This window comes from Podarcis gaigeae, assembly GCF_964106915.1.
Source record: "Podarcis gaigeae genome assembly, chromosome: 1".
Lineage (NCBI taxonomy): Eukaryota > Metazoa > Chordata > Lepidosauria > Squamata > Lacertidae > Podarcis > Podarcis gaigeae.
In genome coordinates, this window is record NC_139678.1 from 30,188,573 (window position 1) to 30,214,658 (window position 26,086).

The window sequence follows — 26,086 nt, forward strand, 5'->3', positions numbered from 1 at the left end:
CCTAGCTGGTGGACACCCCTGCTGCTGCTGCTGCTGCTGCTGCTGCTGCTGCTGCTGCTGCTGCTGCTGCATAAGAACTCTAACTTGGTTGCCTAAGCTTGCATTCCCCTCTTCCCTCCCCATTTATTTTTCTTTAAGTGTGTCATCTCTTTCAGATTGTAAGCCTTGGGGCAGGGTAGGGACTGTCTCCCTACTGAGCTTCTAAGCAGCTCTGAGACCCCTTTTGGCCAAAGTGAAAGCTTTTAGAGAATGCTTTTACATGTGCAAACAAACAGGATGCCGGGCACTGTGCAGAACAGAGGAATAATGCAGTCTGCTGCACATAACATTTCATATTAGGATTTTAAAAGAAGTTCGGTTTTCCAGGAGAGTTAGCCAATGCATCAATTTTATTCCATTCCTGCCCTTCTTTCTCTCCATCTACAGAGGCTGGATAAAGCCTTTAAAGAAAGAACAGCCCTTTGATTGGATCGTCATCCTTGAACCCGGGAAACTAAGAGCCAATTCAGATGTTTGAAATAAGCACAATATACAGTCCTCCTGGGCTCGCTTTGTTCTCTGCCATTAAGAAGCCAACCTGCAAACGAAACAGCAACTTCTTTTATAACTATGGAAACTTATTATCTAGTCCTGACAAAGCATTTTTCATCCTCTAGCTAAGTCAGAGTTTTAGCTAAGTCAGCATGCTATTTTGGTGTGTATTTTCTTAAATGCCTGAGCTTATTTTGCATTTGCTTCCCCCCAACTCGCCAAATAAAAATATTTTCAATGATTTAAGACTCTTCTTTTGCCTTAGCTTACTCAAAGACTGTGAACTATCAGTGTGCCACATTTCTTATTATCAAACTTGTATAATATCATATTCCTGAAGAGGGGCAATGGTGAGATTCAAAGTACCCTGTATTAAGAAAGAAATGGTTGCACAAATTTCATAGACTCACAGAATCATATATCTGTTACAGATCTGCCTTTTCCTGGATTAACTACTGCTATGGAACTTAGTCATTCTGTCAAGAATTACCATATTTTCCCATGTATAAGACGACCCCTATTTTGGGGGACTCCAAATTAAGAAAATGGGGGGAGATTGCCCAGAGTTGTTCAGCTTTTTGTGTGTGTGTGTGTGGGGGTGCTTGTCAAAAACCACTTGCCCAGTTGCCACAGTGGCAGCCAATCATCAACAGGCTTTGTCACAGCCACCAATCACCCGCCCACTTGCCACAGCAGCAGCCAATCGACAGCAGCCCTTGCGACAGCCACCAATCACCTGCCAAATCGCTGCTGACAATCTCCTGCTCACGGCTGCAACCAATCGCCCGGCCCCCCCTCTGTACTATAAGTGTATAAGATAACCCCTAATTTCTAACATTATTTTATAACAAAAAAATTGTCTTATACACGGAAAACTATGGTAAATCTCATCTAAAGGCTGGATCTGCACAAGAAGCATCTTGGGCTCCTCTAAAACAGCCTCACATGAACTCAATTTAAAGAACCCCTGACCATTGGGTCCAGTCGTGGCCGACTCTGGGGTTGCAGCACTCATCTTGCTTTACTGACCAAGGGAGCCGGCGTACAGCTTCCGGGTCATGTGGCCAGCATGACTAAGCCACTTCTGGCGAATCAGAGCAGCACACGGAAACGCTGTTTACCTTACCACCAGAGCGGTACCTATTTATCTACTTGCACTTGATGTGCTTTCGAACTGCTAGGTTGGCAGGAGCAGGGACCGAGCAATGGGAGCTCACCCCTTTGCGGGGATTCGAACCGCCAACCTTCTGATCAGCAAGCCCTAGGCTCTGTGGTTCAACCCACAGCGCCACCCGCATCCCTGAACTCAGTTTACTCACCTTTAAACTTTTGACATGATGACCCAGCCGCTCAACGGTTCTCTGTATCTCTAGCTAAGGGCTCATCCAGATGACCTGTTTATGCAGCATTTCAACCTGATTTGCTTACACAAAGCTTACAAGGTGGTTAGACTATGTTTGGTCTTTATTGCACATTTCCTCTGCTTTGTTTACAGGGTGGTTATATGACAATGAGCATTCATTCTGCATTCATCCTAAAACTGTTGTGGAGTGTTTGTACATCTTGTAATGAACCATTCATTCATTTCAGAGTTTTCCATGTATTTCTCTGTTTCTTTCAAAACTACAAAAAGTCGGTGGTGTGGTTTTTTTTTTAAAAAAGAGGGGGATTTGTTGCACTTTAACAGAGCACTTTAATCCGCTTTATTTGTGCAAACTTAACATTATGATAATTCCTCCTGCAAAATACTGAGAAGGGAGGCACTGCAGATCACACAGCCCAGTGTTGCTACTTTTCAAAACAACAGTGCCTTGCAATTTGCAATACAGCTAATCTCCTTTGTCACACAGTGAAGCAAGAGAAGGATCTCAGCTCTTGAAGAAGAGCAAAATTCCTTAGGAAGCCTCAGCTGTTTTGAGAAATTTGTCCAGATCCCACAGGCATGCCTCAAAATGTGCTGACTGGAGTAATCTGAAGCACAAAAGACAACCTCCAAATCTTTCTTAGGGCTTATCCCCACTTCTGCCTGTCCTGTGTCTAGAAAGCATGGTTCTGAGCATGGGTTTTGCCTTTGCCTCACCACTTCCCACCAGAAACTCCCTCTTTAGTGCTAAATCGGAACAAATGGGCAATCTGCAAAAAACCCGGTTGCCATTTGTTCCGATTCAGCACTAAAGTGTGGGTTTTTCCAGGGGAAAGTGTGGGACAAAAAGCCCATAGTCATGTAGGAGTGGAAATTTATGCAGGTAAAGCAAATATTGTACCTGCTAAAATTCACTCTTCTGAAAGAAACAGGAACTCAGTGTGCAAGGAAGGCAGACTGATTGGAACTCTTACGCTTACTCTTCATCCTTAAATCACAGCAATTTGAAGTATCTTAATGTTTTCGCTTTTAGTCTACTATGCATACTATCTTAATGAATACAAATATTTAGGAGCATAAGTACATCAGTGCCTGCCTTATGCCAAGTCAGACTATTTGTCTACCAAGCCCAGCATTGCGCATTCTCAGGCCTCAGCTGTATTGTAAAGTGCAATATACAAATGTGACACTAGATGGTGATGGTGAGCTATGGCAAATGCAATATATTTTTCAAAAAAAATAAATTAAAAAAACATTTCACAGCGGGTTTCTAATGGGTGTAGATTCCATTTGACTGTCAATATGGATTTACTTCCACATCAGAGCTGTATGGCAGGAAAGTGCATGGCTGCTGAAGGGTTGAAATATAAACAAATCACACAATGGGAGAAGTGTGTGTGTTATTCATCACTTGCCAGACTAATTTTTAAAAGAGCTTGCTTCAGAAACAGCAAAAATGTGTCTTTGTCTCAAGCAGAGATGGGGAACCAGCGCACACCCGATGGACTACAACTCCCACCATCTCTGACCATTGACAATGCTGGCTGGGGCTGATGGGAACTGGAGTCTCTCAACACCTGGAGGCTCTTCATCTCTTGATCTAGAAAGCACTAAAACTGCTTCTGCCACATCATAATATAAAGCATATTAGATGATGATGTCTGAAACGAAAAGGATTTCGCAAAATGGCATGAGCCTAGGTGGGAGAATCATGACAGGAATGTCTAACTGGTGACCATGACACACACAGTTCCACATGGGAATGTAAAGATAATAATAATCATAAATGCACTGCTTGGGGGGGGGGTTGTACTGTGTTTTCCCTAGAATATTTTAGATTCTGTATTTCTTTCTTTTGGAAATCAGTTGATATTTCAGTATATTTTACGATCTAAAGTCAAGACTTTTGATTATTTCCCCACTTCCAGTACATCTCCCTCAGCCCACAGGACATGTTTCTTAGCTTCCTGACACAACTTATCCTTCCATCCTTCACTGGCTGACCTCACTCCTGGACCTGATTAGCCTTCTTCCTCTTCCACCTCCTCAGGCTTCTTTTCTGGCTCCTCAACTTTATAATTACTAATTTGAAAGGCGAAGGAAAAAAACCAGTGAGGATTTGTTTTTTGAAAAAAGAAAGTTTACTGAGAGTTCTATCCAGTCTTGCACAATCAGAATGTTGCACAATGGATCTTTCCTCCCAAAATTGGAGAACAGAGCCTTGTACAGGCTACCTTTTGCTCATGCAATATGGGATGTATACCTGAATTTCTTCACCCCCCAACAGACCTTTGAAAAGAACTTAGCGCTGGGCACAGAACAGCCAGAGCAAGAGCTGTGCTGTTCATGTGCTGCTTTCAAACCCACAGTCACACATATCCACCACATCACATGTAGAAATCGGCTTTGGGCACATAATTACCCCCTGTGTGGCTGTGTGCCGAAGGCTCAGTCCTGCACATGATGCTGAAGGCACATAACCAGCCTGCCAGAGGCTGGAAGCAATATGCGCTGGCCATTAAGTTGCGAGCTGTCCGAACAATAAACCCGATAGCAGGGTTCTCCAGCTGTTTTTGGACTACAACTCCTATCATCCCTAGCTAGCAGGACCAGTGCTTAGGAATGATGGGAACTGTAGTCCAAAAACAGCTAGAGGCCCAAGTTTGGGAAACCTTAGCATATAGCATTATCACTAAAACAGTTCTATTATCACTTTAGAAATGAATCTACATTCAGGCTCTTAGGAAGTGTTGAGGCCAAAGGCAGTATATTAACTGTTTTTAATTCTGACATTTAAAATTGTTGTAACCCATCCTGGGACATGCTACTGAAGGGAATGTAATAATTTTAACACCAACACCAACAACAACGAGGAGACTGAATTTACAAAGGAAAGAACAAGGAAGAAGCATACAAGATTGCCCACCCCTTAAAGGTAAAGGTAAAGAGAGCCCTGACCATAGGTCCACTCGTGACTGACTCTGGGGTTGCGGCGCTCATCTTGCTTTATGGGCCAAGGGAGCCGGCGTTTGTCCTTAAACAGCTTCCGGGTCATGTGGCCAGCATGACTAAGCCGCTTCTGGCAGACCAGAGCAGCGCACGGAAACACTGTTTACCTTCCCGCTGAAGCGGTACCTATTTATCTACTTGCACTTTGACATGCTTTCGAACTGCTAGGTTGGCAGGAGCAGGGACCGAGCAATGGGAGCTCACCCCGTCCTGGGGATTCAAACCACCGACCTTCTGATCGGCAAGTCCTAGGCTCTGTGGTTTAACCCACAGCGCCACCCGCGTCCCACCCCTTAGAGACCATCAAAGTCCAAGCCTTAGCACCTTCAGACCTTCTCAGTGGCTGCTCCCAGACTTTGGAATTCCCTCCCTAGAGAAGCTAGACTGGCTCCCTCCTTGTTGTCCAGACAGAGCCTGCTGACTCCTCCTAACTCAAAAGAACGCCATGGAGGTCAGCGTGTGCACCCTTTTCCAAGCAGATTTGTAAAAGGTGAACAATTTGGGAAGTCATGCCATAGGAGAATGCAGACCTGTGGCCTGGTTGAGAGATCTATTTGATCTCTTGACGGAAAACCAGAAATTGAGAAGAGAATAGAGTAACAGGCCAAATCTGGCTACCGTTTACTCACCTGTAGTCCACGTACCCCGTCCTGCTTTGGTCTAGCTTACGCACCAGCTCCACAACCTGTACCCGGTCCAAGGGGATCTTTTTTTGCTTGTGATACAAGAAGAATAACATTGTTGAAATGGAGTACAGTTACATATTCCAGAGATGGGGAACCTGTGACCCTTCCGATGTGGATGGACGACAACTGCCGTCATGCCTGGCCACTGGCTTTGCCAGAGCTGGAGTCGAGTAACATCTGGAGGGACAGAAGTTCCGCCCTCCTGATATATTCCTTCCTCTGTTGGGTGGCTGTAAGGTAATAGTGCCCACCTCCCTCTCTTCCCTATCTTATCTGCTGAGAAAGGGACCATGCAAGAGACAGAGCCTGCTGACTCCTCCTAACTCAACATCTCTAAACACATCCTGTTTATAATAATACACCTCAAACTGCCGGAAACATAGGTGCCAGCTCCCTGGGCCCTGGATGCCCAAGCACCCACAAAATTTCCCATGGAGGGGCTGGGAACCCACAAATTTCGGTGCCATGGCCATGCACATGAATGGCACCCATGGCCCCAGGAGCCAAGCTGGCACTCCTGGCCTGAAACACAAGGTGGAAAACCCAACTCTCATGACCCTCGCTCACCACTTCCAATATTTATGTCCATTACCAATTCGGAATTTTAATTTCAGCACCCACCCCTGCCCATTGCCAATCTCACATCTAGACTTTGGCCAATAATGTTTCAGCGCATCCAGACTGATTTGTTTGAGTTATGTGTTCAGATGGCTCAATCTCTGCAACTCGTCTCATTCTTTAAACAGCCACGACCTCTGCCAAGAAATGTCACAGCTTTTCCTGACTGTTTGATGAGCCAGTTGTCTCTCTTCCCATCTGCTTCTCTGTACCAGCAATACTTACGGGGATGAAAATGAAATATTGTAACAATAAACCACAGGGTTTGTGGTAGGTACTTGGAGTAGCTAGAGATGTACCAATGTGAGAAAATGAGTCTTCTTTTCATCTGTCTACACTAAACGTTTAAATTGCTTCCATACTTGCTTGACTATTTCACTTTCCAACAATGGAAAACGTGGGAACTGCAGTTCCGAGAAAGGGCTGAAGTCCTCCCAGCCAATATTGCAGACACCCCAGTGAACTTGCAAGACCCAGGGGTCTTTGAGAGAATCCGTGATAATTTAAACCAATCAAATCTCTTTAAAATTCTAGTATAGTCGGCCTCTGGGACATACCAGCATCATGGTTCTTCGAAACTCCGCCACAGGAATCTTCATGTTGCCATATTTGTCCATATTCCTAAAGAAGTCCCAGAGCCTCAACTTGTGTTCATCTAAATAGTTCTAGGAATAGAAAATAGAAGAAACCTATGTGAGACCACAAGTCTGATCCCTCTCCCCTGGATAGCATTTACTGTTTTTCTTATATATTCAGATTATATCTACATCTTGGACTTCTGATGCAGAGGCTACATTTTCTGTTGCTCAAAACCACTAGATAGAACCACTCTTGAAGCGATTCTGCTTATTCTTCTGCTTCCTTCCTGTTTATCTTCAAGCATTTACAATACAAATATGTTATTGGGTGCTCTTTATTAACTGAAAATATCATCCATTTACTTAAACCTGCCCATTGCAGGAATATTCAAGGCATTAAACAGTATTTCGGATGGTACAGATGGGCCCTAAGATTAGTACATGATTCTTAGTTGTGGCACTCACTTAATGGAATACCCTCCCCAGAGATGTTCATCAGGCCAACTCTATTTTCTCTTTTAAGCAGTTAAGAACAGTGTTGATTTTTATAAATATGTCAGTGCTGAGGAAGAAGTTTTATAAATATGTCAGTGCTGTTTTATTCTCTTGGGTTATTTTATCACCATGGGATTTATTATTGAAATGTTTGCTATCGACTCAAAAGGCCTGGTAATAAATTGCAAAATCAAAAGATACTGGAAGAGGTCTCTCGCAACTTGATACACTGCCGCATGCAATTTAGCCTGCAGCCCTATACACATTTACTTGGGAGCAAGCACTATTGAAGACAATGCAACTAAGCTGTGAGTAATCTAGTCAAATTTTAGGGTGTTTATATTTCAGAATTGTGGAAAGAAGATTTGGGCTGACTCCAGGCCTGGGTCTTCATATTGCTAGGAGGAGACTTATATTGGCTCCTGTGAACCTCTGTCTCAGCACAGCAGTTTATGCCCTCAAAATGTAGGGGAGTGATAGCCAATGTGGTACCCTCCCAAAGCTGATGGACTCCCATCAGGCTCAGCCAGTGTGGTCAATGATCAGAGATGATGGGAGTTGTAGTCCCTAACACCTGGAGTATGCCACCCTTACGGATTACGGTAGGTCAGGTTGGAGAGTAATTGCTTTCTCTCCAGAAGTACTGTAATGTTATTTTCCCATTCAATAGCACCATCTACTGAGTCTTGTAGAGAATGCATGCTTTTGAAACCAGTGGTGGATGCACTGTTTGAAAAGCCTGACTGTGCAACAAGGCCACTAAGAAAGGAATGGGAAACCTGTGGCCTGTCAGTTACTGAACTCCATCTGATGGGAGCCTAATCATTGTTGGAATGCCACTGCTACCCAGAGAGAAGCAAACTCTCTCTCTCTCTTTGACATGACAAAAATGCGAGAAGAGGACCTCACCTGAATCAGCTTCATTGCATCTGGCCGTGGTGGAATCTTATGGGCAACGTGGCCTCCAACCCCTCCATAGACGACGTCTAGTTCAGGCCGTATGTCACAGACTACATCCAGCAACCTGATGAAGCCTTCATTCACCAGCACATTCTAAAGCAGAGCAGATTGGATTTAGGGCAGACAGGCTAGATCCCATTTCCATATACAGGTGAACCTTTGAAGCCGAATGTCTCGGAAGCCTAACGTTTCAGCTCCCAAACTCCAACAAACCGGAAGTGAATGGTTCCATTTTTGAACGTGCCTCAGAAGCCGAATGGCTTCTCTTTTTCCTTTTTTCTCAATGGGGCTTGCTGACTGCCCCATTGAGCCTCAGTTTTCGAATGTTTCAGAAGCCAAATAGGCTTCTGGAACGCATTACGTTCGACAACTGAGGTTCCACTGTAATCGGTTACAATGGGATGACAACCCTGGAGCCTGTCTGGTTGGTCTCAATGTCCAGGGGATCGGCTGAGAGTACCTTGTGCAATCCATCTCAATCAAAATTTGGGGCCCAGGCAATCCAAAAATTGAATTCTATGAATAGAACAAATGCTCTCATTTTGCATAATTGATTCTGCCCCCTTCTAACTTTTTGTTTACTTTGCTATTTACACACACACACACACACACACACACACACACACACACACTGCTATTTATCCAAAAAAAGGCCTCCAGTGTGATTTGCCAATCACTAAAAACAGCCCCTGTCCTCAGGTTTATAATCTAAAAAGATGCAGCACAAATGGAAAATGGATTGAACCCAGGACAACACCCTGTGGCTTCTCATTTGTCACTTTTCCAGGATGACAAATAACCTTAGTGAGCACTCTTTGGGTTTGGTCAGCCAACCAGTTACAAATCCATCTAACAGTTATCTCATCCAAGCAACATTGTACCAACTTTCCCAGAAGAATATCATGGGGGACTTGGTTAAAAGCCTTACTGAAATCAAGATACACTATGTCCACAGCATTCCCTTGATCCATCAAAGTTGGTAACTCTATCAAAAAAGAAATGAGATTTGTCTATCATGACTTGTTTTTGAGAAAGCCATGCTGGGTGTTAGTAATCACTGCATCCTTTTCTAAGTGCTCACAGACTGACTGTTTAATTATCTGTTCCAAGACCTTTCCTGGTATTGATGTCAAGCTCACTTGTTGGTAGTCACCTGGGTCTTCTTTCCCCTCCTTTGTGAAGATGGGGACAACATTTACCTGCCCTCAGTCTGCAGTGACCTCACCTGTTCTCCAAGAATTCTCAAAGATTATACACAGAGGCTCTGAGATTACATCCGCAAGCTCCTTTGGTACTTTTGGGTGCAGCTCACCAGGCCCTGGAGATCTGAATTCTTTTAAAGTAGCTAGGTGTTCCCTTACTACCTCTTTTCCTATCTTGGGCTGCTGCTGCCTCCTTGCATTGTTTATTCTGTTATCACCAGATTGGGCACTTTCCTCTTGGGTGAACATAGAGGCAAAGTAGGTGATGAGGAGTTCCGCCTTATCTCAGTCATCTCCTAGCATTTCTCCGTCTTCTCCATGCAGAGGACCTACTACTTGCTTACTCTTCCTCTTGCTTCAAACATAGCTGAAGAAACCTTTAAAAAATATTTTTAACCTCTCTTGCAAGCCTGAGTTCATTCTGAGCTTTGGCCCACCTGACCGTTTCCCTGCAACTGTTGGCTACTCGTGTATACACCTCCTTCATGATTTCCCCTTTCTTCCTTTTTTTAATAGATGCCCTTCTTAAATCTCAGCTCATCTGTAAGCTCCTTATGCAGCCACACCACTTTCTTCAGATGCCTCACGCTTTTCTTTCTTGCTGGAAATGTCTGCATTTGTGCCTAGGCAGGATTTCAGCATTATGAATTATGAGGGCTACTGAACTCTCCCTTAGCATCCTCTTACCGAAATATTGATTTCTTCCATTTTGGTGCTTGTGTTCTTTCTGACACATGAGACGAGAGCAATGGCGCCTTCTACTGTAATGGGATTGTGGGACATCTATAAGGAAAAGAAATCAGAGATGATCTGAAGACAGGAAATATTTCACTGGCTTGAAAGGAATGCACCATCAGTAGTCCTAAGGTTAAAGAACTGAGTTGAAAGGTCGGGGATGGTTCCAGTTCTGACATGGAAATTGTGTGGCAATACATAAACGCTTTACCTGAGAAATGGGAATTATAGTGACAGGGCTAAGGGCAGTGGAACGCACTGCTTATCTATTGCCATCCATGGTGTGCTGACTGGGAGGTGGCGCATTGGACTGCCTGAAATTTTAACAAATCAGTATGTACTGTATTTACCGTATATTTATTGATGTTTTATTGATGTTTTTCTTGATTTTATTCTTACATTTTGCACTTTGCTATATATTTTTATGAAAGTGCATTCATAAATAAATAACTTGTCCCAATTATATCTACTACATCATAACAGTAAATATAAGCAGATCTTTAAAGTGATTTAGTCAGGGGAAAGCCTAATCACTATATAATGTGGGGGGGGGGCAGAGATATTTCATCTTTACTTTTTCCACTGAGTTTCTCATTTTTAATTTCATGTCCGCCTGATTAGAGAACTGTAGGTGTAGAGATAGCCTTTCCGCTAACAAACAACAAAAAAACCTTTCGGTTTAACACGTTTCCTCCAGTTTGGATTGCCCTTCCTTCAGCTATACCTGAAGCATCATCAATTATTTGCTCCCAACATCTTGTAAAGATGTATCTTTCTTTGCTGGCTTTCCCTGATCAATAGGCTGGACTTTGTACCATTTGACTTCTGCTTTTATGATATTGTTCTAGTTTCTTTAAGTTCACTTGTAGGGTTTTTGAACACTTAGACTTTTTTTAAAAAAATTAAGTGGTTTAGAAATATTTTTGAATAAACAATTTACAAAAACAAAACATCATTCATATAACATATGCTGCCAAGCTCCAAACCAGCTCAGAAAATAAAATCCTACCTTCAGGATTCTAAGGGTACCATTAACTTCTAACCCCTTGCACAACTTTAACGTCCCTTCGTTGTTGATATGGTTGCTACTGATGTCCAGCTCATTTAGCACATTGTTGACCTTGAGGGCTTCTCCAAGGGCCAGAGCACCCTCATTCCCAAAACCGTTCCATGAAAGGTCCAGTACCTTCAATGCTCCATTGGCCTCCAGAAAGAGAAAGAGAAAAAGAGAGAGGAGAAATTAACATTTATTTGTGGTTTCATGTATATGTTCTTTTTAACCCTGTAAATCACCCTGGAACCAGTTCTGGAGACATAATAGAAATAATAAAAATAGAACTCTTCAGGAGGATCACAGAGACAAGGAACGCCAAGGGAGTGCAAACGGACACCTTCATCTGCCTAGCTGCAACAAACCATGTCTCTCCCATATCACTACCTATAGCCACAGCAGGCGCTGTAACTCCCAAAGGTTTGACTTTACACACCTTTCCCCCCACCAAGGCACACTCCTCCATTGTCTCCCGAGACAGATGGGTACCAACTGAGGGGCTTACTTCCAAGAAGACATGCTAAGGATGGCACTGTAAAGCTCTCTGATGGTTAAAGTCCAGTTTAATTACAATGTGAATGGCTCTTCCAAAATTCCTTTAGGATCAGCTGCAAGTCACAAAATCCTGTCTGCTCCTTCAGTGCCAGCTTTCACATAATGGTATCTAGCTTGTACCCTTAATAGCACCACCAAACAATAAAGTAACTCGATTTCCTCTTGGTGCCTGCCCAAACACCAGTGATTTTATTATTATTTTTAATCCTTTTAGCGGTGCCAGGCAATTGTGCCAGCTTATAACCCACCAGCCAAAATTTTCCTCACAGGGCTAGTTTATATTCCAAGCTCGTGGGTTGTGGTTTGAGTTATGCTTTTAAAAAAATCACTTCTGTACATTGCTTTGAAATCTTCTAAAATATAAACTGGCGGGGTATAAAAGTGTTTGAAAATAATAAATAATAGTGCCCAATTTGGACTTTGGCCCATACTGGAATGTGGGTTGACTTGGAGGGGCCTCACCTGGAGTGTACAGCAAGGTAGGTACGGCATACCCACGAAGTATCCCGGGGGGGAAAGGGGGGGGATCCTGTTTTTTCAAGCGAGACCACAGTGGCTCTTTTGGGTGCCACAATATCACACGCTACCTTGTCCCCGCCAAAAAAGCTTTTTTGGTGCGAGATAGTGGCACAGGTCACGTGACTTGCCCAGGAGCGCATCCTGAATGTCGCTCATCCCGGTTTTTTAATCTGAAAAAGTTGGATGGTGTGGGTATGGTACTGCCTTACCAGGTGCTTTTATCCCCTAAAAAAATATTTAAGGGTACTCTCGTTTTGACTCAAGTGAATCACTATTTTATAGTTCAAACCGGGAAAAATAAATACAGTAAATGGACAAAAGTACGAAGAACATGCATTGTCTCATATTACACAGCTGACAGCTCACAGTTGTTTTCTGACTCGTATTGAAATACTGCCCCTCAATGAGGCCAAATTTTCATCAGTAAAACAACACACATCCACATTCCACACTGTTTCACACATTAAACGCTCGCTTCCGTCTGAGACTCAGGAAACATCATGACAGGAAATGAAGCTGCCATAGGAGGTGGTAACAACGAAACTGACCAATCAACGTGCTATTCAATGGAACTGACAATTCACCATGCTAGAGAAGAAACTAAAAATTTTAACATTTTGAGTTTCTTCTCCCGTTAGATTCACAAAATGTTTAGAGGTATGCGTACCCCTGCGTACCCCCAGGAAAAAAGCACATGTGCCAACTCCCAATGCATGCCCGTTTTGCTGCCACACTGAGCATAAGACAATCCTGCTGGATGAAGCCAATAGTGCATCTACTCCGGCATCCTATTCTCACAGCGGTTAAGCAGATGGAAACCAGAAAGAGGGACCTGAGGGCAACAGCACTCTCCCCGCCACCCCAACCATCTATGAGATGGGGCAGTAAAAGGTACTTTGAGCAGCAAGGGCACCCTGTTTGCTGTTCTTAATCACCACAGGCCTCTTTCCACCATTGCCTCTTCATCCCCACACGCCGGCCCTGTTCAGGCATTATTCCTGAATTGGTCTCCAGCCTCGCCTTGCTCCCGGGATCCTCTCCCCAGGATCCGCAAAGGCGGGGCCCAACGGAGTCTTACCCTGAGGCCTGCACTCAGGGCTACAGCCCCTTTCATGCGCAGGTGATTCCAACTCAGGTTCAGAACCTCCAGCGATTCATTGTTGGCTGAGGAGAAAGAAAAAAAAAAGAAAAGAAAAAAAACTTGCTGAGGATGCAAAAGATTGGGGTGGGTGAAGATAAATGGCTCTCTGGAGTTGGGTCTGTGATGATCCCAGACTCGCATTGACATAATTAGGACGGCCCTGGGATTTTTGTACATTTCAGGGGTGGTGGGGTTCATATTTGGGGGCAGGTCGGTTCTTGATATTAAATATGAAATGGCTGAGGGCTTTTCTTTGCTTTTCACAAGACTTTTTTTTTTGTTGGGGGAGGGTGTTCTTGGCATTAAATATGAAGTGGCTGAGGGTTTTTCTTTGCCTTTCACAATAAAACCTTCCTGCCCCTTCAACCTTCTGCCTTCCCCACTCCCAGCAAATGCCTCAGCAGCAATGATACCATAGGCACCGACTCCATGGGGCCTGAGGGGGCCCGAGCCCCCTCAAAAATTCGTTTAAGAAAATTATTAGTTATATTATGCTTTGTAAAATCACAAAATTATGTTGGTATTTTTTATTTTCCTTGTTTGACGATAGTTACCTTTTAAAATACATTCAGTAATGAGTTAAAACAAAGCCACTCCCGATCTAGAGAGGGGGTGGGGTTGCGGGCTCTCGACCCATCAACAATCTCGCGGGGCTGGCGTCAGCCCCGCGAGAAGCGGGGATTCCCCCTAGCTCATTAATATTCACCGCCCACGGCGGCAGCCAAACGGCTGCCGCAAAGGGCGGGCCCTCACAGGTTCACTTAAGGTCGTGGCAGCCCGGGGCTCGCCCCTTTCGTTCCCCCAGCAGCAGCGGTTTGGAGGTCTTGGGCCCCCCCAATATTTTTTATAAGTCGGTATGGGCCCCCCCAATATTTTTTATAAGTCGGCGCCCCTGAATGATACAGTCATGACATACAGTTGTTGACAGTGACGGTTCTTTCCCAAGGATGTGGCCAGACTTCTAAGGGGCAACTTTCTGAAGGGGCAGACTTCTAAGGCCAGACTTCTAAGGGGCAACCAGTACAGTCATACCTCGGGTTGAAGTAGCTTCAGGCTAAGCATTTTCGGGTTGCGCTCCGCGACAACACGGAAGTATTGGAGCGTGTTACTTCCAAGCTTCGCTGCTCAAGCATGCACAGATGCTCAAAATGACGTCACATGCATGCACAGAAGTGGCGAATCGTGACCCGCGCACATGCAGATGCGCAGACACGGGTTGCGTTTGCTTCAGGATGTAAACGGGGCTCCGGAACAGATCCCGTTCGCATCCAGAGGTACCACTATGTGTGTGTGTGTGTACCGTACACACACACACACACACACACACAGATACACTGAAACATAATCAGTCAAGAGTTTCTAAGGTGATTCTAATTCTGGGACCCAATTGTGCCTCTGCGGAGCTGTGGTGAAAAGAGATCTGAGAAAACAGTTGGATTCCTACACATTCCCAGAAGCTTTCCCTCTTGGTTCACAGAAGTCGCCAATTTGGTGTCCCTCAGATGTTGCTGGATTACAGCTCCCACCGTAGTGGCTGGGGCTGCTGGGAGTTGGATTTCAGCAACATGTGGAGGGCAGCACATCACAGCTGCTGGGATGGCGCATCCTTTTTTTTTTAGAAGCAAGCCTTCGTTTCCAAGCCAGATTTTGATGGAGCCATAAGCATATCAAGCTATCTATCCACCCCCCCCCCTTTGGCTCTCATCATAATGATGGATTTATCTGCCTCTTGCAGGCATCCGCTGACCTTCATGCTGGATTAATAACATTAACAATGCTGAATTGGTTCTGTGAAAATGCTATTTCTGCTAAGGGGGTAAGCTCCAGACTAATTTCAAGGAAACTCTTATCTAGTTAGAAATCACATATCTGACATCCATTTTAACACCAAAAAATGTGTGTTGTTTGTGTGTAATGGAAATGCTCTAAAAGTTTGGGGTGTTATTCCCAGGAAGAGTATTAGAAGCTTATTTGTCCAATAAGTGAAAAATCAAAATGATGTTGTACAGTAGTGGTACCTCGGGTTAAGAACTTAATTCATTCTGGAGGTCTGGTCTTAACCTGAAACTGTTCTTAACCGGAGGTACCACTTTAGCTAATGGGGCCTCCCGCTGCCGCCACACAATTTCTGTTCTCATCCTGAAGTAAAGTTCTTAACCCGAGGTACTATTGCTGGGTTAGCAGAGTCTGTCACCTGAAACGTCTGTAACCTGAAGCATCTGTAACCCGAGGTACCACTGTATATCTGATAGAAAGAAGACTACAGCAAGTTGACAGGGCCACCCTTGGTAACTACTGCTTGAATTTTCATGGTGAGGCCAGCCTTCTTTTCCTTCCACAACAGGGAAGGGCAAAGCTACCCACTATTCCAGAAGTAAACTGAATGCCTCAGAGGCACTGACTTGGGCCCCAGGTTATGGCTGCCCAATGGCACCTGTAATGTAACTTGACGTCATGATGTCACTTTGGGTCAGCAGGTCAGCGGCTCTTCCGAGGCCTCAGAGATTACATCCGAGACCTTGCAAGACCTCCAAACACAACTTCTGGTTTCCACCAGAAGTCTCGTCAGAGGTCTCATGAGGCCTCAGGTAACCGGAAGTCGCGTCAGAGCCCCGCATTGTGGGTGCTAGACTTGGCGTCTATGGAATGTCTCCTGGCCACAACATGGTCTCAAATCCATGAAATGATGAGGCTGCTTATTTATTTTGCATTTCTGCCTCCAGAGCAGGAGTTAGCAGACTTCAGGTTTGTCAGACACACTCCAAGTTTTTTTAAAATTAGAACTCAAAGATTTCTCAACCTGAGCCAGTTAACAAATGGCGCAGAATGCCTCTGAGCACATTATGAGCCGAGAAATTTGTTTTCAGTACAAGAACTGAAGTGAGCTCGCAGTCTTTACACAAGAAACTCCTTCTGATTAGCTTTCTTTGTTTTGGCAGTCCGCCATACATCTAAAGCACTGAAAGCACATGGCTTCCCCCAAGAAATCCTGGAAACTGTAATTTCTTATGGGTGTTGGGAACTAGTTTGGCAAGGGTGAAACTAGGATTACACAGTCAAGAGATATTATAAATTGTCAGGAATCATACTGTATTTGGAAGGCAAAGTACCAACATTAAAATACATGCATGCTATATTAGCTTTCCCAAAGTCTTCTTTAATTCTTCCATTTTAAACAAATAAATTTACCAATGCACTGCTTCAGAAGGAGCCATTGCACAATAGGCTTTTTGCAGAATAAATGATGAATGGGTTAGTGGATCTGCTGCCTGCTAAGAATGCTTAATGTGCTAGTTTCCACCTGTGCTATATTTATATATTTGCAAATAAGCCAACTGTTACAAAAGCAGCAGAAGACTCCAGCGATCTCTCCATACCCTCCAACATTTCTCCAATGAAAATAGGGACATCCCATTATATAATGATAATTTTACTATTTATACCCCACACATCTTATTAGGTTGCCCCAGCACTCTGGGCAGCTTCCAACAAATATAAAAACATAATAAAACATTAAACATAAAAAACCCCTTCCCTATACAGAATTGCCTTGGGGGTCACAAAACCCCATACTCTCCAATGAAAATAGGGACATCCTAAGGAAAGGTGGGACATTCCAGGATCAAATCAGAAACTAGGACGGCTTCTGTAAATCAGGGACGTCCCTGGAAAATAGGGACACTAGGAGGGTCTGTCTCTCCTCCAAAAGGAAACTAAACAGGTAGTGTTGCCCCTTGGAACTTCTTCCTGCTTGTGGAAGCAGGGAGCACGTAACTCTTTGGTCCCACTGGTAGCCATGTAGAAATAATGAAGACGGTTACCCAGCATCTGTCCCAGCTGCTCTCCTCCCTTGTCAGCAAACTCATTGTGGCTGAGGTCCAGCTCTATCACTCTGTAATTGACCTGTGGAGAGAAATGGTGCACAGACCTACAAGCTCAGTTGCAGCCTTCAGACCAAGCACTGGACCTAGACATCCTGTTTTCCTAATTTGTAGTATCTAATGATCATTGCTTCCTGTGCACATAAACACCCATTTGTGGTGTGCATCAACCTAGTCCACCAAGATACTGACAGTGATGACAAAAGAACATAAGTAAGAGCCTGATGGATCATGCCACTGTCCCATATAGTTCAGCATCCCGTTCTCAGATGCTTGTGGGAAAGTCACAAGAAGGATTTGAGCGCAAGAACAATCTCCTCCTGCAGTTTCAAGCAACTGGTATTCTGAAGCATCACGGCAGGTATTTTTATAAGTTGGCATACTCTCAGTGTCTGGTTCAATGCACACCTTACCCCAAAGTTCTGCTTCTGATTAAGATTTCAACATTTCAAAATTTCGATACAGTGACCCATAAAGAAACCCAACCCAAAAAACCCAGAAAGTTCAGCAGCAATATTTCACCCAAGAGGCCGTCAACAGGCACAAAGGAATTCATTCCCTGTAGTGGAGCATTGGGGGCAAGGAGGATGAAACAAATCGTACTCAACACAGTGTGCTGCTATTTCTTCCTTTTTACTCACAGTACTGAGTACATTTACTTGAGAAGAACATTGTCAATATTCCCCTTCCTCTTTTCTTCTGGTCTCTTATTCTCTGATTCTCTGATACTCCCTCCCCAGTACTCCAGTGCATGGAATATAATGGTACCTCTTACCACAGCACCTTCCTGGCAACCCACATTTCCTCTCAAGGCTAAATTAAACATGAGAAGCAGTTCCATTAGGCTTCCTTATGACAATTTTAAAAAGAAAGAAAATCACGTGACCACTAGGTGGGCACAGTGAGGGGCTCTTCCCTTCCTGCCATTCGCGTGTTCGTACTTTTCTACAGACAGCAGTTTTTCTATCCCACCTCCCACCTGCTGCATGAATAAACAAAGTTTTGCAAGAACGATTTTGAGCAGACAAGGCATGAAGTATCTTCTCTTCCCACTGCCACAGGTCATTGCCATCCCTCACTTTGAAGAGTGCATCATAACCTTTCACTTACTGCCTTTTGCACAGACTCCCAGAGTTTCCCCAGCTCACAAGTTACTCACCATTAATGATTCCGAAAAATATGGTGCTGTCTCTTCCCTAAAGTTGTTTCCTGAAGAGGAAAAGAGGATGCTAACAGAGGGCTGTTTCACACGAGTCAATTACCTGCATTGACCTCACTTCCATGTAGGAAAATCACACAAACAACACATGCAAAGTACATATATCTTTTGTGCATGACTGAAACAGCTGCATTTGGAGCTGGAGTCCTCCTGTTAAATGTACCATAGGCAGTGCTTTTTCTTTTCTTTTCTAAAAAATGTTGAGAGGTGTGCTTACCCCTGTGTACCCCCAGAAAAAAAGCACTGACCATAGCTTTATATGAACTTGTTGCTCAGTACATTACATGCAGTTTTCCTTTGTAGAGATTGACTTGTGTGATGTGTTCCCCAGACATGGATTGTGTATTACAAACGTCACACGTCAAAACAATGCAGAACAAAGCAGAGGTTTAAGATTGTTTCTCTCATTTCCTTCCTTCCTTTCTCCATCCCTATTCATGGCTCTTTCCAAAGGGCTTACAGACTTCCTACTTTGGAATGACTCAGATGTAATGCATGGAGTTCACATTCACACACACATAATAGAATCAGAACATTAGAAGGTGGAGACAAAAGGGAACTTCTACTGGTATTAACGGCAAAGACCAAAATTCTTCCTCATACACAATTTCAAATATGTGCAGGTCGGGACTACAGTCTAATTGAAATGGGGTAAAAGTAGACTAACAGCTAAATACTGCTGAAATGTGGACAGGCCCTTAGAAAACGGTATGGTTGGCTGGCATCATGAATAGGAAGCACTCCACACTGCAACATTTTGTTGCAGGTCCCACTTGACCCTCACTCATCTATAACAAAAACATGAAAATCTGCAGGTTCACTTCTTCTAGCCCCAGTATAGCCTGATCTGACTGGAAGTAGCCAAGAATTCAGGAACAGGTCTTCCCAGCCTTGTTGTCTAATATCCCTCCCCAGCTTGGTGCCCTCCAGATGGTTTTGGACTTCAACATTCATCAGCCCCAGCCAGCATGGTCAGTGGCCAATGGTCAGGGAGGGATGAAAGGAGCTTCAGTCCAGAACATCTGAAGGACTCCAGGTTGAGGAAGGCTACTTTCATGTATTCCTGTGTACAGTATTCAGAAATATCAGTGTTGCTGCATCATTCCACTTGTGTCTATAGAGGTAGAAACCGTACCTGAAAGCTGAACAGCCCGGATATTCGAAATATTATTGTAGAACATCCTGCAGATAGCTTCAGCTCCGTCTGTGTTGAGATGATTATTGGAAATATTCTGAAATGCATGGGGAGGGGATAAGGCAAGGAAAGAGGATGGACATCTTAAAAGAATGAAACTGTTCTGAATAAAGAGGTGTTTGAGGAATGTGACCAGCCTACCCCCAACATGGTACTATCCAGTTATCATTGCACTACATCTCTGATAACCCCTTACCACTGGCCACACTGGCTGATTGGCATTGCCATTCAAAACATCTGGAGGGCACCAAGTTGAGGAAAGTGGAGTCGGACCTTTGCAAAGATACAAAATGAACTGGTACACACCGCTCAGATTCATGTGAGTATCACAGACGCCAACTCTATGGGGCTGAGGACAGCTTAGCCGGCCCCCGTGTGTGGGGATAGAGCTGAGCCCCCCCAATCTTGCACACAATGAAGGTTCCCCCCCCCCATTGTGGTGCAGAACTCGGCACCTCTGGTGAGGATCAAAACTTAGCTGATGTTTCTGTTCTCCAAATGCTGTGATGCACTTCTCCGCAGTTTGAACATCTCAAAATATGCATTTAAATGTATTATTAAATAAAATAGAGAGAGAAAGTATAAATATGCATGTCAACAGTAATTGCACCTAAAGTACATATTTAATGTGCATATTTTTCATCTGAAACAGGAGAGAGCAGCATTGAAATAGTAAGATGCTTGGAAGGAGAACGTAACCTTTACCCTGCTGCACTGGCCCAGGCGAAAATCCATCCCCACCTGCTATTTGCACAAGGAGGGGAGTTTTCATTGTTTATGATGCAAGTTTCTCTCCTGGTGCAAGCAGCAGTGAGTATTTGTTGGGGGCAGCACTTTTGGCGAGACCTTGGCAGAAGGGAAAGGTTTATACTCTCCACACTCTGCAGTTCCCTACTATACTATACCCTCCTTCTAGATCCTATTTGCATTTGAAACAGCCTGCATGTTGAGTGCATTAATTTATTTAAAGTCATGTGTATTTGGGCCTTGACTTGTTGTATTCACAAGCAGGATGTCAAGAAAATGTGACATTTTCTCCTCCCCTTACAATTTCAATGCACATCTATGGATAAGCTGCCTATTTTTCAGATTTGTGTGAATATGGGCCAAGAGCATGATGTTATTCTAGGGGCTAATGCAGAATTCAAAGGATGAACTTACGCATGGATCTCAAAAGACTGTGTGAAGATGCTACTTACAGGCAATACTGATATGGGCAATGATACATATATTATAGAAAGATAAATTTAGCTTTGAAAAACATTTGATGTGGGGCTTAGTTCTGCTGCACATGGCATTTCTGCAGAGGGCCCTGGGATGGTCTCCAGGCTCTCACCCCCAGATAAGGAGGTATATCAACAATCTCTTGCTCAGGGACTCCCAAAATCCTGAAGCTGATCAATCCACTACTATGATTCTGATGGTTTTCTAGGGTTCCAGACCTAAGTCCTTCCTAGCCCTTGTATCCGAGAACATATTGAAGGGGTGTGGGCTGAACATGGGACTTCATACATTGAAAACATGTAAGCGATTACTGTGAAATGAGAAGGCCAGTTTCCAGAGATAAACAAGAAAAAGGTTGTAAAAGACTTTGCACATCAATAATAGCAATAACAATCAATACCAAAAAAAGAATGAATTCGTCAAGTAAGTGAACTCCCTTCACCCTCCATACAGGGAAAGATTGGGTACCATCTCCTGGATGTAGCAGTTCTCCCGCAGCATCTGTACCAGGTATGTGGCTCCTTCGCCCAGAATCCAGTTATCTTCTAGCTCTAAGTGGGTGATGGTTGTGTTGGACTAAAGAATGCAAAGAGGGATAGAGAACTACAGGATATTAGCAGAAATGACTGACAGAAAAGGCCTTTTTTAAAAGTTCTCTGTTTGCCCAAAATATTAGTTTTTGCAGCTCGACATCACAAAACCACAAAGAACTGTAAGCCCAGACAGCTAACATTGGAGTTAACGTTAATTGGATGAATGCAGCTAATGGGCTTTGTTTTTAAAGTTTAAACAGCAGCTAGGCAGAGGAGCAGATTAGGACACCAATGGGATCTTTACTCCTAGATGAAAAACAGCTTTGGGAGAGGGAGAATTTACAAACAGGAGACAGATGAATTATATTGGGATAGTTGTGTGTGTGTGGGGGGGTAGTTTCCTCTTTAACCCCGGCTCCCTCGGCCAATAAAGCGAGATGAGCACTGCAACCCCAGAGTCGGTCACGACTGGAGCTAATAGTCAGTGGTCCCTTTACCTTTTTAAATTCTCTGATCAAAATCACACACCCACACCCTGAAGGCAGTATTTACCATGGGAGGAAGACAGGCTGTTTTTTGTTTGTTTACATCTTGGCTGTAAATAGAACCTCTTAGGTTTACAAAATTAATAATACAGGTACCAACCTTTCCCCTGGCAGGGCTAGTAGGAGCTGGGAAATGTGATTCTGATGGGGAAAACAGTGTGGGACCAAGTTGCAGAGTGTAAACAAAGAACATCAATACAATTGCAGTTCTGGTTAATGTGAAGGGGACATATGGGGACAGGGAAGTTGCCATCTACACAGTACAGTTAACCAGATCTAGTGATAAGACAGTGTCCTCTTTCTTCCTACATTTAAGAATAATCTTCTTTCTCCCCTATCAACTTGATGTGAAATAGTGTGGACTATTATTTTGAAGTACTTACAACCAGAGCAATGGCAATGGCTTTCGTTCCCTTGGGTCCAAGCCCATGATGGTTAAGGTTCATGACGGGCTCTTCCATGTTACGAATGAAGTACGAGACAGGAACCACTCCTACCAGCTTGCAAGCCTCTATGTAGAGTTCTGCACCCTTTATGGTTGCAAATGATCGGTCAACATCTGGAAAAGCAAACCAGTCTGATTGGCATAGCATTTCCCCTGTGATCACTACAAAGAAAACAGACGTGTCCTGACCTAGACTTCAGTAGCACAGTCGCTAAGGAAAGGTTTAAATTGATGGCCCCTAAAATATTAGGCAGCTGAACACCTCTGAAGTTCTCCCTTATGCCTTGCAAATGTGCAAAATCCACGCTGATTCCAGGAAAGAATCATAAGATCACAAATATCTCTATCCTTCCATTTATGCCAAGCCTGCACTACAATATGCTGTAGTTAAATCAATCCTATTTATGTTCAAGACAATATCAACCAGGTAAACCAATACAACAAAGAAAATCCATTTGCAGGGTTGATGTAGGTGCACATTCTTGTACATGGCTGGTCCACATTTTATTTGATGGTTTCCTGATACAGATGTCTCTGTATATTCACTGGCTGGGCTACTGGTCATATACAAGTAAGTGCAAATAGAACTAGATTGTGGTTCCTGTATAACATTTTGAGGCTAAGAACATAAGAAGAGCCTTTCGGATCAGGTCAATGGCCCAACTAGTCCAGCATCCTGTTCTCACAGTGGCTAACCAGCTGTCTATGGGAAACCAGCAAGCAGGATCTGAGCAGAAAAACATTCCCCATTCCCCTTAGGCTTGCAGCAAATGGAATTCAGAAGCATTACTGCCTTTGACTGTGGAGCAAGAGCTTAGCCACTGTGGCTAGCAACTCACGTTAGCCTTCAGTTAAATAAGATTGACAAGGCCTACTATTGTCAAATAACTTCGACACTGATATTTGTGGCTGATCCATGTTTTGTTTTGCCTTGATGAACCAGAATGAAGGTTATAGAGGCATTCCTCAGTTTAGCAACAGAACCCATACTTTTAAACAGACGACTACTGACAAGGGTGGAGCCAAGATTTATGTTGGGGGGGCAGAACCTCAGTTAGTTTATTTTTATTGATTTGCTTGATTGGGGGGGGCAACTCCCCCCCCGGCTATGCCCATGACTACTGAGTGTCCTTGACAAAGTCACTACTATCCTACAAGGTTATTATGAGGCTGAGGGGAAAGGTTTGGCTGGAAGACAAGATACTAAACAGTCCACCTTCTATCTCAAGGTCTGTGTCAGAATTTTCATCCCTTGACTTCTCTTCTGTTTTGTCAGTGGTGTCAGTAACAGACAGGATCTCTGCAGACGTGCTGCCTTCCGACATCTCGCCATACTCATCTGGAATGAGATTAATTGCACACATTCTGCAGTAGGAATACAAGCCCCTTGCTATGCCTAGTACACTACACATGAAGCCCTCGTTGCCCATCAATGAAGCCATTCATGAACCCAAGCGCCTTAAAGAGCTTTCTCTCTCCTTCCCCATCCATGGATCTTTGCCCTTCTCTCCAGTGTGCATGACACTCACCCAAAAGCCGTCAGAGGTTGATGGTTGCTTTCTGCTGTGAGATCCAGAAAAGTCCACCACTAGCTGTCTTGTGATGTTCGCCTTGCCGTGGGTGTGTAGTTGATCATTTCAAATGAGGTTCTCCTCCTTTCTTGGTGTTTGTCATTTCTCACACCTACAATCACTTACCGTGACTGGGCTCCCCACGTTTTGTTGACCCCACCACCTAAAATGATGACAACTGCTTTCATCTCTTTCTTGTGTTGCTAACTTGGAAGACACACCGGCTGTGTTTTGTATCAGGCAGAGAAGGCTTTGGAGGTTGGGGGTGGGGATTGTGCTGTTCTCTAATAAGATGAAATGGTTTGAATGCCACTCTGCACAGGCACTGGAAGCAAGATTTGTAACTAGATGCTATTAGATGTGATTCCACCTCTCTCACCTCCAATTCATAATTTATTTTACAATTAGGCAGAAACAGCATTGGAAAACTGCCCCTTAAGACAACTCAAACTGTACAAGGGATTTGTTGCTATACCTCGTCCAGCCAAATGAAGGAAAGAAAAAAAAATGTGTTACTCTTTATTCAATCTCTTTTTTTGCACAGGGTGTTCAACCTCTTCCTTCCACTTATTGGGTTACTGAGCTGCACTTCTGCAACCTTCTTGAGTGTTATTCAATATTTAAGCTCGACATGAATGATCCCCAGTTCAGCCATTCAGGTATCGATATGGGTGGAAAAAAAGAGTGCTAGTTGAGGCCATTGACAGGTGTGTGTTGGGTTTATTGGTTTGTTTTTCTTTCTTTCTTGTTCTTGTATTATGTCTTTTGTGTTTCTATCTCGCGTCTTTGAGTTGTGAACTGCCCTGGAGGGCAGTATACAAATTTAATAAACAATAATAATAATAAATAACAAAATTGATAACCACAATTCAGAATGAACTGGGCTTCAACACTGTCTTGACTTACAGTCAAAGATTCTGGTGGGTGCTGGGAATGGATGAAATAAAATAATATAGAATAAAGGATCCAAAAAAGCCATCTAAGGTCAACCCCTTATTTTGAAAAGCGAAATGGGCCACCCAAACAGGGTTGGCCCAATAATTTTTGCAGCAAAGGATAAGGTAGTGAGCTCCTTCCCCGGTTCCATATTCAGAAGCCAGCTGGATGGGCAGCTGAATGTTGCTTCAACACTAGGAATGTCCCCTCACTATACCAGATGGCAGCAGGCAAGTGAAGGAATGCAAGACAAGCTATGTGGCAAAACCAAACAGGTAGGAGGCTTAGGTGGAATGACTGAGAAGCTACCATTGCTGCTACATAGCATCTGCTGCCCAAGGCAATTGCTTTACTATGCCAGCCTTGCACAGATGTTCTTCCCTAATTCTGCCCCCCCATCCTACCAGTCCAGACAACCTTTCTGTTATGGTAGTGTGTAACCCTGTTTGGTGATATTAGTGGTTGGTTCTTCTACCTCAGCCTCACTGTTGTTGCCTGTTTCATCAACCTGAGATTCTCTATAATTCCTGGCACATGTGAGCATCACTTCCTAGTTTCTTTTTGTGAATAAGCTTGCTGTGGGGAAGGAGAGTTGGTTTCTGGACTCACTTAACCCTGAATACTTCAGAGTTTCATAAGACACCAATGCCCTGCTTTCCATTTTTGGCTCTTATACATACACAGATAATTGTGATTTCTGCTAAAGCTCTAAGGGCATTCGTTTGGTGATTGCTGTTTTAAACAAAACACATACAACACTCTCACCTTCATCCTCCTCAAAGTCAAAGTTCAAAAAGTCCATGGTGTTGTTAAGGAACCAGACGGTCTGCTTGTGGATTCTTCCCTTATAGTGTTATATGTAATTTATTGTGCTCTCTATTTCAGATTTTTTCGAAACAGAATCTTTACTGGAGTTACCCAACCATAACAATTTTTTACATCACAGAAACATTTCCATGACCTAAGGTGTCAGCTGGTGATATGGAATCCCAGATGGGATTGTTTCTGATTAGGAAGACATTTCCTAGTCACTGGGACTGTCTGAGTGTTGTGCATGCTGTTTGCCTCCTCTTGAGATCAGGTCACTTTAATTT

At 43.7% G+C, this 26,086-nt stretch overlaps 1 protein-coding gene across 3 annotated transcripts; it reads right to left on the minus strand.

Annotated features, from left to right (window-relative positions):
• Positions 1-371: 371 nt before the first annotated feature.
• LRRC74A (leucine rich repeat containing 74A) lies at positions 372-26,071 on the minus strand. 3 transcript variants are annotated; one of them, XR_014563545.1, is made up of 16 exons: positions 25,758-26,050; positions 23,702-23,824; positions 22,424-22,599; positions 21,431-21,538; positions 19,679-19,775; positions 18,484-18,533; positions 17,265-17,346; positions 13,381-13,466; positions 11,187-11,381; positions 10,130-10,225; positions 8,190-8,333; positions 6,765-6,872; positions 5,533-5,618; positions 3,899-3,976; positions 1,851-1,925; positions 372-577 (listed from the first exon to the last, which is right to left on the minus strand). XR_014563545.1 is itself a non-coding variant. In XM_083735906.1 (15 exons), exons 1-14 carry the CDS (start codon positions 25,792-25,794, stop codon positions 3,916-3,918), a joined length of 1,449 nt encoding a protein of 482 aa, XP_083592032.1. In that variant the 5' UTR covers positions 25,795-26,050; the 3' UTR covers positions 372-577; positions 3,899-3,915. The 3 variants fall into 3 exon arrangements, 2 of the variants coding, with proteins under 2 accessions (XP_083592032.1, XP_083592031.1); XM_083735906.1 differs by lacking the exon at positions 1,851-1,925; XM_083735905.1 differs by lacking the exons at positions 372-577; positions 1,851-1,925 and having other exon boundaries at positions 3,757-3,976; positions 25,758-26,071.
• Between the last annotated feature and the right edge of the window lie 15 nt (positions 26,072-26,086).